Source organism: Pelodiscus sinensis, chromosome 2 (assembly GCF_052426305.1).
Source record: "Pelodiscus sinensis isolate ZL-2025 chromosome 2, ASM5242630v1, whole genome shotgun sequence".
NCBI lineage: Eukaryota > Metazoa > Chordata > Testudines > Trionychidae > Pelodiscus > Pelodiscus sinensis.
In genome coordinates, this window is record NC_143053.1 from 94,900,980 (window position 1) to 94,916,593 (window position 15,614).

Consider the following 15,614-nt stretch of genomic DNA (forward strand, 5'->3'; position numbering starts at 1 on the left):
ATTAAGCTTTGCTCAGTATGGAAAAATGTTTTATGAGGATCTCTGATGTTTTCATAAGCTTGTAACATGTAGGTATAATAAGCTTGCTACAGTACTCTAAAAATATAAGATTTCAGAATCAGGATACAAATCATTGTAGTTAAAGTTTTAAAAATATTGTAAAGGTTGTATTGTTTGTTTATACAGTGGGTTTCACTCACAGCTATGGTATCTTCTTGTGGCTGGATCTGGGGATTCTCTCATCCTTGGTTTGGCACCCTCTTCCATTGGTCATTCAGTTGCTGCAGTGGTCTTCTCTTCCATACTTCACAGCGGTTCAGCCCGCTGACTAGGTCTCCATCTAATCTTTCCCTTTGGGTTATCTGTGTGTCTCCAGACTCTGTATTATGCAGTCCTCCACACCAATTCCCAGCCTATGCCACTTCCTCACTCAGTGGCAGGAAAACCTGAGCTCTCCTGCTACTCCAGGTTCCAGCCCAGAAAATCCTACTCTCAGCAGTCAAAACAGACACATTCAAGCTTTACTGCTCTTTCCCTGGATTTCTTCCTGCTCTGCCTTCCAACAGCCCTCTTCCCTGCAGCTTCCCTGACTAAACTCTTTCCAGCAAGGACAAGCCCCCAAGTTTTCCTTGCGCCCACAGCAGCCTTCTTCTTTCTCTCCAACACACCCACTTAATTTTCTAGTTTTATAAAAGCCCAGCCTTTTCCTGCCCAGCTGGGCTTCATCCTCAATTAGAGCTTGTCAGTCAAGTCTGACTTTCCTCCAGGTGCAACCTGTAAGGTTAATTGGCCCCATTTCAGCTACCTTAACTGCCACAGAGCAGGTGTGGGGAGAGTACCCCATCAAGACTGCAGTGCTCAGGCCCAAAGCTGTTTTTGGTCACTTAGGTCATTTTGCTCTTGCTCTAGTTCACCCATCAAGAGCAGCAGTTTGCCCTTATCTTTCCACTTTTTTTTTTTGCTCTGATATTCTAGGTCTTGTACAGCTATTTGTAAGACCTTCTTTATAGCTACCATGTTCTCTTGTAGCCCCTTTCCTTGCTCTGCAGACTCTTTTAGCATCCTCTCTGAGGGTCAGGTTTCCAACTGTATGCTGGCTAGTCTCTGTGTTTAGTCCTGTCTCCTTCAGATTTGTCTTTGTAAGAACCTTTCTTCCCTTCAGTTCCTTCTGTCATCACCACTTTCTGCCACTATACTGCTATATCTGAGCTGAGGATGCAGTCCACCAGCTTCTTTCAGGCCCTAAATCAGAACCCTGCACTTCTCTTGGCCACATTTCTGTGAGGGTAATATGCCTCCCTGCATGTCATAGTTCCACACAGAACAAACAGGCACACCTCTTTCCAGCTCTCTCAACAGAGGCTTCTTATCCATATACAGACAGGGTTGCACTTTTTTGGAGTGTCTCAACTGACATAAAGCTTCCTTGGCTGGATTGTCAACCTCAGAACCTTTTTCTTTTCCCAGCCTCTGAGATCTGTGCTAATATCCCCCTGCAATAGCTTATATAAATAGTGCTGTTCTCCTAGCCTCATCAGATAAAACTCTACTTCCCACAGAGAAAGTAAGGCCAGGATTCCCTTCCATTGCTTTTCAGTCCCCTTAAGTGGGACAGTGACCTTGACTTTTGCAAAGCAGACTTCCACACATGGCTCCATTATCTCTTTTCCTGCAGTTTTTCCACTGCAGCCTCTCTCACTCGCTTGTACCAGGATAAACATCATGCCTTTATTCTAAACCAGACTAACAAAGTTCACTCGCTGCTTGGTTTGACACCCTTCCATCAGTCATTCTATGGCTGCAGTGGTCTTTTGATTTGTAATTTGTGGCTTAGCCCTCTAGCTAGGTTACTAGATAGTAAGGATGTTAAAATGCGACTATCTGGCTTATTGTATAGTGGATACAATTTATATCCGCTATACGATGAGTCGATAAGCACCACTGTGCAGAGCCGCAGCGGGAGTAGCTCCAAGAGCCACTTCAGCCAGAAATTAGCAGTTCTGTTCATGCAGGCTCCAGAGCCACCTGCGCTGTGGCTCTGCATTTTAAATGTAGTAAGAACCGCTAGGTTCTTACTATATTTAAATTGCAGAGGTACAGTGATCAGAGTTTGTCAGGACTGCTCGGTCCCAGCTTGCGCTAAGTCCAGCAGCCTCTGTTCCCAGCGAACAGCCCTGTCTGCCGCAAACGGGCTGCTACACGACAGGTGCTGTTCTGTGAGCATCCCCTGCCTGCAGCCAGCCCTGACCACCATGAACAGGGGCAGCACAGTGGCAACAGCCCATCCGTGGGAGAGGCTCAACTCCTCACTAGGACCCCTGTGGACAGGACAGCAGTGTCCTCTATTCCCCTCTGCTGCCTCTGATAGAGACGGGGGGGGGGGGGGAGTGGCACCCCTCAGATGGTTAACAGCTACAGAGCAGGTGTGGTTGAGAGTACCCCATCAACCAGCTCCTGCCCCCCCACCTGTTGCCTCTCAGAGGAAACGAGGGGGAGGAGGAAGCACCGCAGAGAGCACGGGGCGAGCAGGGACTCTTGTACATTTCAAAAGCCGAAGTGCCCATAGTGGGAATGGCACAAGCGGGGACTGAAACAGTGCTGCCGCTCATGCTGTTTCCCTGGTGTGCCTCTGCCTCTCCTGCCACTGACAGCTTCCCTTTCTGCCTCTCTCTGATAGAGGCAGCAAAGGGGGGGGGGGGGCACGAGACTAGTCAAGTCGCTACTCAACTATCCAATAAGTATTTGCTTATTGGATAGTCAACTAGTCGCTAACATCCCTACTATTAGTCTTCCCTTTCCTGGACCAACTCCTAACACTGACAGACCTTCATACCTCTTCCCCCTGATTGGTTTGGAAACCTAGGTGTGGCCTATATGGTTAATTAGCCCATTCCAAACCACCCTCATACAGAGTTGGTATGAGGATGAATACCTCATCACAGGTCACAAGTTGGCACGGTTAAATGGTACATATGCTCCCATCAGTTAGATGATTGTTAGTAGGGATGTGAACGACAAGTCAACACACTTGTCTACTAGTCACTTCCTCCCTTTGTTGCCACTATCTGAAAGAGGCAGGAAGGGAAGGGGGGAGGACAGGGTGCTTCAAAGCGGCAGCACTGCATGGAGCCCGGGGCCAGACTCTGGGCTGAATGCAGCGCTGCCGCTTTGAAATGCCACGTGGATCCTGATGCCGGGCTCCCCACGGCGTTTCAAAGCAGCCTGATTTTCAGAGCATTAGAGTCCCCCCCACTGGCCCCATGCTCCCTGCAGCGCTTTTGCTTTAAGTGTAACAACAGCCCAGGGGCCACTGCTACACTTCAAAGGCAGGGACGCCCTTATCAACTTGCAAATTGTATCGACTATTCGATTAGCCTATTAATCTAAATTTAACATCCCTAATTGTTAAGTTTGAGCTTAAGGGTAAACAAAGGATATCACATCAGTTATCTCCTTTGTAAAAGTGCTTTGAGATCTACTGATGAAAGGTATTATTTTGCCCATTAATTTTCAGTAACTTTCCATCTTCAGGCTTGAAGTCTGTACAATGGTCTCTAAGTTTATGCAAGTGGCTCTAAACCCTCATACAGGAACCCTTACAGAGAAATAAATATATATGGTTTCTTCAATCACTTTCTAGAAGAGATGCAGGTTAATGTTTGGTGAGTCACTACATCCCTGTTATATATTCTCTGATTTTATTCAATATTTAACTTTCATGCTAGAAATTTATCTGTATGTTACCAATGGGAAACTTTAACACGAGTTATTAGTATACATTGGTTGAAAATATAACAGCATGAACATAAACCTTATAGAGAACAGAGGGAAAAGCCCCTTCCTACTGCAACAAAACCCCTTCAGTCACATTAAGAATCTTATCCATACTGAATAAAAATATGGACTTGCAGACCTTGGGTTCCTAGGCTATATCTACCTACATCATGATGGGGACTAGTTAAAACTGCCTCCCATTATTGCTTTATAAATAAAATGTTGAGAAATATTGATTTGCTGTAGCAACAAATAACAGGAATTTACCTGCATTTCACAATAGGAATAACTGTGTAAGAGTATACAAGTAGCTTTATACATGTATAATTATATAATTAAAAAAGGTGATCTAATTCTGTTATATCCATATTGTAGTGCCCTGGGATTTGAGTATTTGTTAGAAACACAAATATCATGTTCCACTTACACAAAGAACTCTTGTGTCTGGTCAGAATTTAAAAGTTCAAAATGTAGACAGGTTATCTGTCACCATGCTTTTAATTTTACAGGCAGGTCTTCCTTTGAGCTGTGGTATCCTATATGTTTTTTTATTTTTTGAATGTGCAAGTGTGATTGTTTCTTCACAATTTCAATTTCTGTATCTCTACAGAGATTGTATTTGGTTTATATATAAAAAGACAGCTTCTGAGTTAGCTAGATAAAGCACCACTGATTTCTCTGCTTTATTGGATTCCATATGGTAAACATGGGGAAAGTATATTTTTACATTGATATATATATATATATATATATATATGCTTTCTTCTGTCTACTGCTTAATGCTTAATCAATTTCTTATGTTTAAAATTAATGAATTTGGCAGTGAAATGTCTGGCTTTCTCTCTGTCAGATGAGGTGGGACAATTGACAGTTTATTTGCTTGTTCATTAGTTGCCATGTCAGAAAAATCTTCTAGGTTAAATGTGTTTAAACAATAGATTCAGAAGGAAAGCAGTAATGTCTACAGTTCCCAGTTCCTCAGGGAATCCCAAAAAGTGTACATTAAAAATGTGGTGATGACTTTCACAAAATCTACTTCATCAATTAGAGATTGTAGTCCTGACTCTCCACTGCCTTTCTACATTTATTCAAAGTGTGCGTACAATATTAGTAGGTCAGAAATCCAACATTTCACAGCAGGACAAATGAATATTCAACCTGACAGGTAGTAAAGAATGAGGCCTTGGTGAACTAAAGAATGTCATGTCTCCTTTCAAGAAAATCACCCATGCTTTTGCTGGCTTTCAACTGAGCCACTACGATCCTGATAATGAGCAATCCCAACATTATCTATAGCATGGCAATATCTATAATTAAGTTATAAGGTGGCATGGTTTTAACAAGTATTACCAGAATCTAATTTCAGAAATAAGTAAAGCTCAATCTCTTTTCAACAGTACAGCAGTCTCCTTAAGAATGGAGGAAATGCAGGACAGTTAAAAACAGGGAATTGAGCCTCTGCTTCAGGTGTTTCTTACCGAGGTTTGTTCATGATTAGCCTGCTCTTGGTTCATTTTAACAAAACTGAATCTATTCTCCTGGGGGAAATCATGAAAACACTATGTTATTGTATCTGGGTAGAAGCAAAGCAGCCTTGTAATAGATCTAAGAAGCACTTGCAATGGAGCTTTCTGCCAGGAACTATATGGTGACACACTCCAATGTTCCTGAATGTATTTAGAATTTATTGGAAAAACCACAATGGTATTAATGACATGATAGCACCTTAAGGTTACGCAGACCTGCTTAACGTCTTCAAGACAGTACTTTCCCTCTGGTTTTGTAAAGCACCAGGACTCTACAAATAATAAACAGTCTCTGGAAGTGTCTCTTACAATGCTGTAATTATAACTTTTTCCATTCTGATTTCTAATAGAAGAGCCTCAAACACTCCCACAGACATAAGAGCTGCTATGATAATATAACTTATCAACAGCGACTTCTCTTGTGCACATTTTAAAGTAAAGGTTCTAACCTGAAAAATCCATGGAATTAAGATTTGCTGTTGCTGTTCTATACCTAAAAATTATGATATACCAGGGTGTGTCAGCACAGTAGATATAAAAGTTCACACCCACATTTAAGCGAGGAGGTGAATTCCTTCCTTTTTTGTTTAAATTCATCTATAAACTATGATCCACAACCAAAATTTTAGTAAAAAACTTTATTTAGATGGTCTTAAACCAACCATTAATATTTTCCAGTAATATTTTCAACACACAATTTAATAAAATTGCTAATTTTTCATACCCTTTCCCTCCTATGTTCTCATTCTCCATATACATTTCCCAGATGCACCACTACCACAATTTCCCATTGGGAATACTCTCCATGCTGTTGCAACCATGTTCCATATATATTTCTTTGATCAACAGCCTTCTCAAAGATGAAGTAAATTTCTTCTGTGACATGCTGCCTCCACAAATCTCAGCATTAGAAGTTTTTTTTGTTTAATTCCAGTCTTCCATGGAATAAGCAATCCACCTTCAACATGAGAACTCACCAACAGTCATTAACTATTGAGAAGTCTCACTAGATTCTCTAGACATTTTAAGTGATAGGCTTTTAGTTGGTTTCCTTCTGGCTGTGAAAGAGCTGAAGTGGAGAAAAACAAGACTTCAGAGTTTTTCCATTACATTTCAATATTCCACAATACTAGGACTTCAAAGGTTACATAAAACCTATAGATGCAAGAGCCTAATCCACATATTATATAATCTGCATAACAAACTGGCAATTGCATTCCCTTTAAATATTTAACAGCAATATCCTGTACTGGCATTTCATGTTGCTATGTCTTTGTTTCTACAAAAATATATTAACAAAACATTTACTAATATAGTCCTATGGATATATAAAGTGATGTGAAGCAGAATGATTTTGCCTGGCAAAAAAAGGCATTCCAGTTCCAATTCTTTTACCCTACTAAATGAATAAGCTTGAACTGCACAAATAGAATTTCAATAAAATTTCAATACATTCATTATAAGTAACTTAAATTTATTTCCAAACACAGGATGGTTGTTAGATATGCTGGTAAAAATCCATCAAGCCAAGGCTAGCCTACTCCAAAATAATACAAAAATCATCTCAATTTAGAAGCCATTTGCTGGCCACTGTCTTATAAACAAATATGATAATTTAATGCCAAACCTCAAGCAAAATATGTGTGTGTGTGTGTTTAAGAGTATGAACAGATTGATTGAACTTATTAGGAGTGCTTGGATGCTTGAAGATAAGTATGTACAAAAGTTTTGTAGGAGCAGTGCTGCAATGAGAATGAGCAGAAAAAACAATCCCACATGTAAACTACTGTAACTATAACCCCTCTCCACTGTCTTAGTAAGAGAAATGTCCATTCAGAGATGCTTTATATCTTTTTTGGACTGTTTGCAAGTACAGTTATCCATTATGTAAAAATCATCCAAATTATAGCTAACGACAATTTCTTAATACAGTCAACATGCTACAGTAAAACCCATGTTATCTGGCATGCCTGGGAATTAGCTAGTGTGCCCCCCCACCCCCCTGGCAGACCAGGCTTTTCTCGCCGCTGGTCAGTTTCAGCAGCGGCTGAATCAGGATGCCTGGGGTAGAGCAGCTGGGGGCTGCCAGGTTGGTCCCACAGCGCCGAGGTGCGGCGCTGCAGGGACCTACCTGGCAGCGCCCCAGCTGCTCTGTCCCAGGCGTCCAGATTCAGCCGCTGTTGAAACTGATCAGCGGCTGATTCCAAGAAGCCCGGGGCAGAGCAGCTCTGCCTCGGCTTCCTGTAGTCAGCCGCTGGTCAGTTTCAGCAGCAGCTGACTTGGGAACACCTGGGGCAGAGCAGCTGAGGTGCTGCTGGGTTGGTCCAGTAGCGCCGAGGAGCGGCGCTGCGGGACCAACCCAGCAACACCCCAGCTGCTCTGCCCCAGGCATCCCCAAGAGCAGCTGTGGTGCTGCTGGGTTGGTCCCGCCGCGCCAAGGGTCAGCGCTACCAGACCAACCCAGCAGCACTCCAGCTGCTCTGCCCCAGGCGTGTCCGATTCAGCCGCTGCTGGTCAGTTTCAACAGCGGCTGAATCTGGACGCCTGGGACAGAGCAGCTGGGGCGCTGCCGGGGTTGGTTCCCGCAGCGCCGCACCTCGGCGCTGCGGGGACCAACCAGGTAGCACCCCAGCTGCTCTACCCCAGGTGTCCCCAAGTCAGCTGCTGCTGAAACTGATCAGCGGCTGATTCCAGGAAGCCTGGGGCAAAGCAGATCTGCCTCGGGCTTCCTGTAGTCAGCCGCTAGTCAGTTTCAGCAGTGGCTGAATCAGGGACACCTGGGGTACAATATGTACCAGTTCTGACTTACATACAAATTCAACTTAAGAACAAACCTACAGTCCCTATCTTGTACGTAACCCGGGGACTGCCTGTATTTTAAAAAAAGAAAACACCATCCAAAGTCAAAGTGAAAACCAGCCAATTTACAGCATAAATGTAAATTATGGCATAGTATTCTGGTCTCCCTAGTGCAGCTGAATTCAGCAAAGTTAAGTAGGGTCAGTTCTAACTGGGCAGTGCTTCTTATCACCAAAATACAAGGTTTTAGACTTTAGAGAGTCTGAGTCATCAACATTATTTTGCTGCCAGTACAATCAAATGTATATCTCAGACTAATCCTTAGCAATTACCTCCTCACAAATCTTATTTACAATTTGTCACCAGAAGGTGGGTTTTTGGGGGGGGGGGAGGGGGGAAGATGCGGAACAGCAAAGCACATGTGGATTTAAAAGGATCAATCAAGCAGAACATAAAATTTTAGAAAATCACAACACAACAAAATGTTTCCTTTTTCATGTGCTGCAGAGCAATACAGTATATTAATGATCTTTTTTTACAGAAAAATTACAGACTTGACTGTTGCTTCTTTGAAATGGAAATTACATTCACCAATAACTTACTGTTCTTCACTAAAGAGTAAGTCTCATCTACTCTTCTCTTTATTGATGGATTCTTCAGAGTCACTTTTGCCTGTAGCACAAATAAGGAATAATCCAGTAACTACATTTATTCCCTCATGCTGATGCCCTGAAAATCAGGCTATGACTTCAACCCACAGCTATTTTTCGGCTGTAAGCCAACAGAATACAGCAGTCAAGGATTTAACAGTTCAGCCTGTGATTATACCATCATATACACTGCATTTGTGAAAAAATAAAACAGGAGAGCAATGAACTGCAGCAATAATGGAACCCATTTCCCAAGATATGGCTTGGTGTGCCAGGACATACTGCTTTGAATATTAAGCTGGCAAGCAAAAGTAAATGACATTCTTGCAAACTTCATGGTAAAAGGTACAGTACAAAAAGGAATATATTTGTGAGTTCTAAAGTAATAAAAATCTCATACTGCCATCAGCATCTCTCAGAAGTTACATGATAAGTAACATAAGTGTTCTTGTAAATTAAGCTGATGTGAAAAATAGTATGACTCTTCTTTGTATATCTCTTTATAAAGTGATTTTATTTTAATTAAAAAATATCAAAGGATCTGAGTCGTAAAGTGAATAGGTTTTTTATTTATTTTATAAAGGCCCCAAATCCACAACTTGCTGTGGAGGTGGAGCTTCATTCTCTTCAGTGGGATCTGCCCAGGTATGATGTGTCTGTCTATAAGACAAACAAGTTGCTGGATGGAGGCCTAATTATACAGAGGATACATTTTAAAGGACATCTACCTTGTAGATCAACATTGTAGCAAAACTATTATAAGGATATAACTATTATAACTGCAGATTAAGTGATTTGATTTTTTTTTAATTGAAAGTATTTTTCAAGTACTAACCTTCTGATAATTGTGAAGCAAAGACCAAAGTGCAGATGCTCCTATTCTTTGAGCAGTAAGGTTCTCACTTTCTAAACAGGCAGACAGCACTGCAATAGCTTTATCTAATGAGGAAAACAAAACCATACACTAAGACTAGCGAAGCATTTAAGAGTCCCACCTATGAAATGTTCTTATTCTGGCAGTTTGTCTCTATTTTCATCATAAATATTGCTATGGCACAGTTTATATGATCATATAATTTAGTATGAACAAGTATCTAGCATACTTATAAGCACTATAAAATAATGTTAATAACTATAAACTGCAAAATAAAGTAGATTACACTAAAAGATTAAGCTATAAAAGAATGTACATTTTAAATTATAGCCACTACAATGTTCATAGCTGACTGTTACACATAAATACTGAACTACATAAGAGATACTATCTATTAAGTTGTTTTTAGAATACCTGATAGGTATATATGCAGTATAAATAATAGCAGCACACTGGTGTAGAATTAAGACAATCTGCCAATTTTTTACAGTGGTTACCACCTGCTTAATACCCTCCTGTTACTTTTTTTTTTTTTGGCCTTAACCGTCTAAAATTCTCTCCTCTGCAAAGTTTACCTCTGAGTTTTAGTGGAATAAAAGCTATCTAGTCTGCTTGTTCAACACATCTGATGGCTCCCTCCACGATAAAAATGCACTATGGCATTCAGTAATGATTATTTATCAAAGATACTCATTAAATAAAGATCTAGAAAAAATTGAGAACCACTTCAGTTGAGAGCTACCGGGAACTTCATTAGGGAAGAGTAGAGTATCCTGTCTAAGTAGTCTTGGCCTCTACACACAACCAAAGAGTTCATGCAATTCATGCAATACTCATAACTATAGTACATGAATAGATCACAGAAGTGGCATGACTTGACATAAGAGGCACAGATTGCTTTGACTGGTGGTTGGGAATAGGGACTATGCATAGTCAAATTTTGTTCGTTTGAAAAATAGCATTCATAACTATTTCTAAACCAGATTATTTAAAAGCTATGTGTTTGATGCACAGGGCTCCTCCCCATTCTCTTTTTAAAAGGCATGGTCTCCCATTTAACTGTCTAGTTAAAATCTTCCCATTCAAGTTATATTATTGTCATTTAAAAATAGCAAGATCTCAGAATAAAGGAAGGTTACTTACTGGATAGAAATTAAAGTTCTTTCTGCTATGTGGTCTTTATGAGCATTCACTATGGATGCACATGTGCTCTATGCACCTGAGATTAAGGATGTTAAGTACTGACTAATCGAATAGTCAATGCCTCCCTAGAGCTGTTGCTACACTTCAAATGCGAAAGCACTGCGTGGAGCCCAGAGTCAGCTAGGGACTCCTCTGCAGATCCTGGACTCCGTGTGGTGCTGCCTCTTTGAAACACTGCAAGAAACCTAACACTGGGCTCCCTGCAGCATTTCAAAGCAGCAGCGCCGCATGGAGCCTGAGATCTGCGGGGGAGTCCCCACCTGATCCTGGGCTCCACATGGCGGTGCCACTTTGAAATGCCAAGTAGCTGGCCCCGGGCTACACATGGCATTTCAGAGCAGCAGCACCGTGTCTGGGACCAGGGTTTTGGGCCCAGGCTTCCAGCAGCATGGCCACTTTGAAGTACCTCCTCTTCTTTCCCTTCTTACCCTCCGCTGCCTCTGTCTAGTCAACTATCAAATAAGCATTTGTTTATCCGATAGCTGACTAGTCCTTCACATTCCTTCCTGAGATTAGAAATTATTCAAGAGCAATGTCTGTTGGTCCACACCTTTTGCCATTCAACTTCTACGCTTTCAAATGAGGGAATAAGGAATGGTGCAGACAGTCTCCCTCTTTCCAGTTCCTGCTTTGACAAAAGCAGAGGGAAAGGAGGATGGATTTTTAATACCTACAAGGACTCCAGTGACCATAAGTTAACTGTCTCAACTGGTGCCTATGTAGGCATATATACAGTATTAATACTACCAGCACAATGGTGTAGAATTAAGGCAATCTGACAGTTTTCACGGTAAGGTAAATTCCAAGATGAGCTTACTTTCCAAGATCGCTGAACCAAAGGAAGCATCTTCAGCAAAGGACTGAATCAGAGCATAGAGTCTGATCAGTGCGAGTGTGGAGTCTCCAGATGCCATTCTACATATCTCCAAGAGAGGCTAGGGCTCTGATAGAATGAGCCCTCAGACTGAGGAGGAAGGACTTCAGCAAGCTGATAGCACAAATAGATCCATTCACTGGAAATCCATCTCGAGGCCCTTTGAGAAATATTGCCTCTCCCTTCATTGCTCAGCAAGGCAGATGAAGGATTTATGGTCCCAGGAACATCGAGCACATGTGCACCCAGAATGAATATCCTAAGGACTAGCACTCAAAGAACAACCTATAAAAATAATGCTTAGTTTCTCATGTATTTGCTATACTCTTATTTTCTGTAGCATATTTTTCCAGTTTATGTTTATAATTGCCCAACATTGTTAGAAAATTGAGCACTTTACTAAATAAAAAATGCTATTGTCTGTCAGTACACCAAATGTTAATAAAACACAGTAGTACAAAAACTGGATGAGAGCTTAGCTATCATTTGGATATCTACCATTAGCAAGTATCTTGGGCTTGTTTGTTGAATTAAAGCAGATGTTGTGCAGAATAAGAAGGGCTATATGGTGACTACTCTTGTGTTTGTATTTGCTCATCTCCACGAGCTGGTCTAAACCACCATTTAACTTCATGATCATCTGCTGTCCATCTTCTCCAAAGGAAATATTCAATAGCAGCTTTAGCCAAAGGCTAGCCAGTATACTAAGGCTTTTATTTCCTCCTTTCGGCAATGAAAGAGACAAAAAGTTCTGTAAGAAGTTACTCTGTCAGAAGAAAGAAAATGTACAGTGTTATTTCATAACTAAGTAATATACCTTCCAGATGGCCAGTGTATTATCTCCATGTTCCACATTTCCATCATTAGTTTCCTTCTCCCACATTATTCCCATTTTTTTTTAACAATATTTTGTGATAGCCAAAAAAGGTGCTTCAAAAGTAAGTGCTTCTTGTAGTGACAATAATTACTGATGCTTTCTTGGTGCTGTGTCAAATGAAACAGTTTTAATTACACTGTCCTATTCTTGGATTGTTGGCTTACATGACCCTCTCGATCCGAAAATGCAAAAATAAAAACAATATGAACATTTTAATTACATTTCAAGAAATGTGGTGAAAGAACAAGAACTAATTGGACATAACAGGAAAGTGCATCATCTACTCTAATGTTCTAGAAACAAAGGGTAACAAAGATCTTTCCCTCTCCTCTCACACCCTGTAACCATCCTTTGTCAACCAATTTTTCTGTGAAGCGCAGTGAAAACTCCATCCTCCTGAACACAGCTTCTTGGAAACGCCCCAGAGTATCTTTTATTTGCTTGCCATCAGGATACTCCTCTTCCACTTCAGGGAGCTCTAGAGCAGATGGAAACTTTAGTGTATCACTGCATGGGACAGAGGGTCTTGCGTGTTGGTCTGTACCATAAGGAAGGTCTATAGCTGAGTGTATCACTCCATTCAGATCTGAAGTAGGGATGTAATAGTATAGTCGATTAACCAATAAGCAAAAGCTTATAGGTTAATGCTATAGACTACAAGCATTCCCCCACCCCCACTTGCCAGTAAATTTTTTAGCAGGCTGGCCAGCAGTCTGGCTCAGTCCTGACTTGAAATGGGTCCGGGACCTATCCCTGCTGTGGCTCTGCATTTAAAGTGTATTCCTGCTAAGTTCTGGCTTGCACTGGGTTTGGGAGCTCCAACCCACCCTAGATAGGGGCTGCTGCCACCCTGCGCTGCTGTCTCTTTATCAGAGGCAGCAGCACAGGGCAACAGGCAGCCAGTCTGCGAGGGGAGCATACATAAGGAAGTGTCCCTAACACAAAAAGAATTCTCTTTACTCTGTAAGGGATTGAATTTCTGCTCCACCTCAGAACCTGATACCATATATTAACACGTGGAAATAGAAGAATTGTTTCACTGACTCTATCTCAAAGAATTTTTTCACAACAAAGATGATATTCACAACAATCACATTCCCTCTGTTACAAGAAAAAAAATATTCTGACTGGACCCATCATATTTTGCAACAGCAATCTTACTGAAGGACTATCAAGACTCATTAATCACCCTCAGAGCAATCACCAACACAAAAGGACAGTGTCCTCCAGAAACTGCAAAATTAACAAGCTTCCTCAGAACACCGTGCCTACCATCATGGATGTCACTTTTCTATTCATCAACATCCCTCATAATTCTGCTGGACATTAAAAATCAGGAACTTAACACAAAAAATTAGTTTTATGGCTCATAATAGCTGTTTAGACATACACTACTGTCTACAAAGCCTTCTTTGCTGTAGGTCTGCAGAGGTGTTAAGGGCTCACTTCATTTTAACTATCTGTCCCACCTTGTATTATCTGTGGCCCTCTAGTTACTTTCTTCAGACCTGAGGAAGAGCAGATCTGTGACCCTAAAAGGCTTGTCACCTTCATCAACAGAAGCTGAGCCAATGACCTTATCCTCTCTCTTTCTCTATCATTTACATATCTCCCATTTCCTTTTCAATAGTGAATTTAAATTTCAGTTAACTGAAAACTTAAAATTTGTCTTAATTTTTCTAACAAGTGTATTAAAATACAACATGCATCAAATTATTACTATAAATCTATATGATGCTATTGCATAATTAGTAACATGGTTTATGTAAAATAATGCTTCTTTATGGTTGCAACAGCTGAGCTTCCAACCTCTCCCATTTTCAGCAATAGAATGGAACTCCCTGAAGAGGTTTCCCCCACCTCTGCAATAAGGCTTAATGGAACTTTGGTCAGTGCAAAGGGTAGCGCCAATGTACTTTGAAAAAGAGCCTGTCCAGCTATAAGGATCAGTAGTGTGTCACTCATATCTGTTGCTCTCTTTATAATAAAATTCACATCAGATGCAAAGCAGAACCAACTATGCTTCATGGACTGAGCACTAGATCGGGGTGGGGAACCTAAGGCCCAGGGTCCAGATGCATGGATCCAGCCCCCCAGGGCCAAGGGCTCCTCCTCCCGCAACATTGGAGAGCCCGTGCTGGCACTCCAGCTCCTGCTGCTCCCCACCCAACTGATTTTTCTGTGGGTTAGTGGCCCCCAACCCAAAAAAAGGTTCCCCATCCCTGCATTAGATGATCATGTGGCACTCTTCCTTGTGTCCAGCTGCTTTTACAAATCCCTAGATCTTTACTAAAGAGAAGAGCAAAGCAAAAGAATCTGGAAACAAGGAAGAAACAACTACATAAAAGGGAGAAAGGGGGCAAATGCTAACAGCGGGCGTGGACAATAATTTTTGACTGGGGGCCACTTCAGAAGGGGCCAGGATACTTCCATGTTTCCCCAACCACAGACCCTGATTGGCCTCCCCCCTTTCCCGATAGAACCGCCAGCTGTCCTGAACCGGTTCTGAACTCCTTAGGGCAGAAGATTGGCCTGGGGGCAGGGGTAGTGGCAGGGCCTCCACGGGCCGGATCAACTTGCTTGGTGGGCTGGATCCGACCCATGGAGGGCCTTTCGCCACAAGCAGGAGAGAAATCAGTACAGAGGAGACAGACATGTGGTTAGGAAAAAGGGACCAAGTAGAAATTAATGTGCACGGGAATGTGGAGGGGAAGGGGAGAAGACGAAAAAACAGAACAGAAAGGAGGGAGAGGAAAAAAGTGTATCGTTAAAAGTAACAGTTGTCAAATAGGACAAAACACAACAAATTAAGGAGATCTAAAACTACATAAATGTGTTTCTATTATACCTCTTCCTGCAGCTTCCTTGGGGATATTAAATAACTGTGAATGATGAGAATATGGTGTGGAGAAAGGCAGATGATGTGGTCTGACACACACAGTAAGGTGCATCACAATTTTGGAAAAGTTTGAGAACTTCTGAATTACACTACTTTTGAAAATAACTCAGGGTACTAAGGCTGTAAAATCCTGTTTAA

General features: G+C 41.6%; 2 protein-coding genes across 9 annotated transcripts in view; both read right to left on the minus strand.

Annotated features, from left to right (window-relative positions):
- CD226 (CD226 molecule) overlaps positions 1-4,485 on the minus strand; it is a 92,258-nt gene extending 87,773 nt beyond the window's left edge. The window contains exon 1 of the mRNA XM_075921041.2: positions 201-4,485. Within this exon, the coding sequence (XP_075777156.2) occupies positions 201-267 (67 nt within the window). The 5' untranslated portion in view covers positions 268-4,485. The remainder of the gene's footprint in view (positions 1-200) is intronic.
- A 101-nt stretch (positions 4,486-4,586) lies between these two features.
- RTTN (rotatin) overlaps positions 4,587-15,614 on the minus strand; it is a 176,261-nt gene continuing 165,233 nt past the window's right edge. For 2 of the 8 annotated variants that reach the window (XM_075921044.2, XM_075921045.2), the window contains exons 45-48: positions 12,199-12,466; positions 9,585-9,688; positions 8,702-8,771; positions 4,587-6,369 (exon numbers count right to left, since the gene is read on the minus strand). In XM_075921044.2, coding sequence (XP_075777159.2) covers positions 6,287-6,369; positions 8,702-8,771; positions 9,585-9,688; positions 12,199-12,466 — 525 coding nt within the window. In that variant the 3' untranslated portion in view covers positions 4,587-6,286. Of the gene's footprint in view, positions 6,370-8,701; positions 8,772-9,584; positions 9,689-12,198; positions 13,056-15,614 lie in introns of those variants that run through there. The other 6 variants (XM_075921043.2, XM_089776323.1, XR_331929.5 and 3 more) reach the window with 5 other exon arrangements.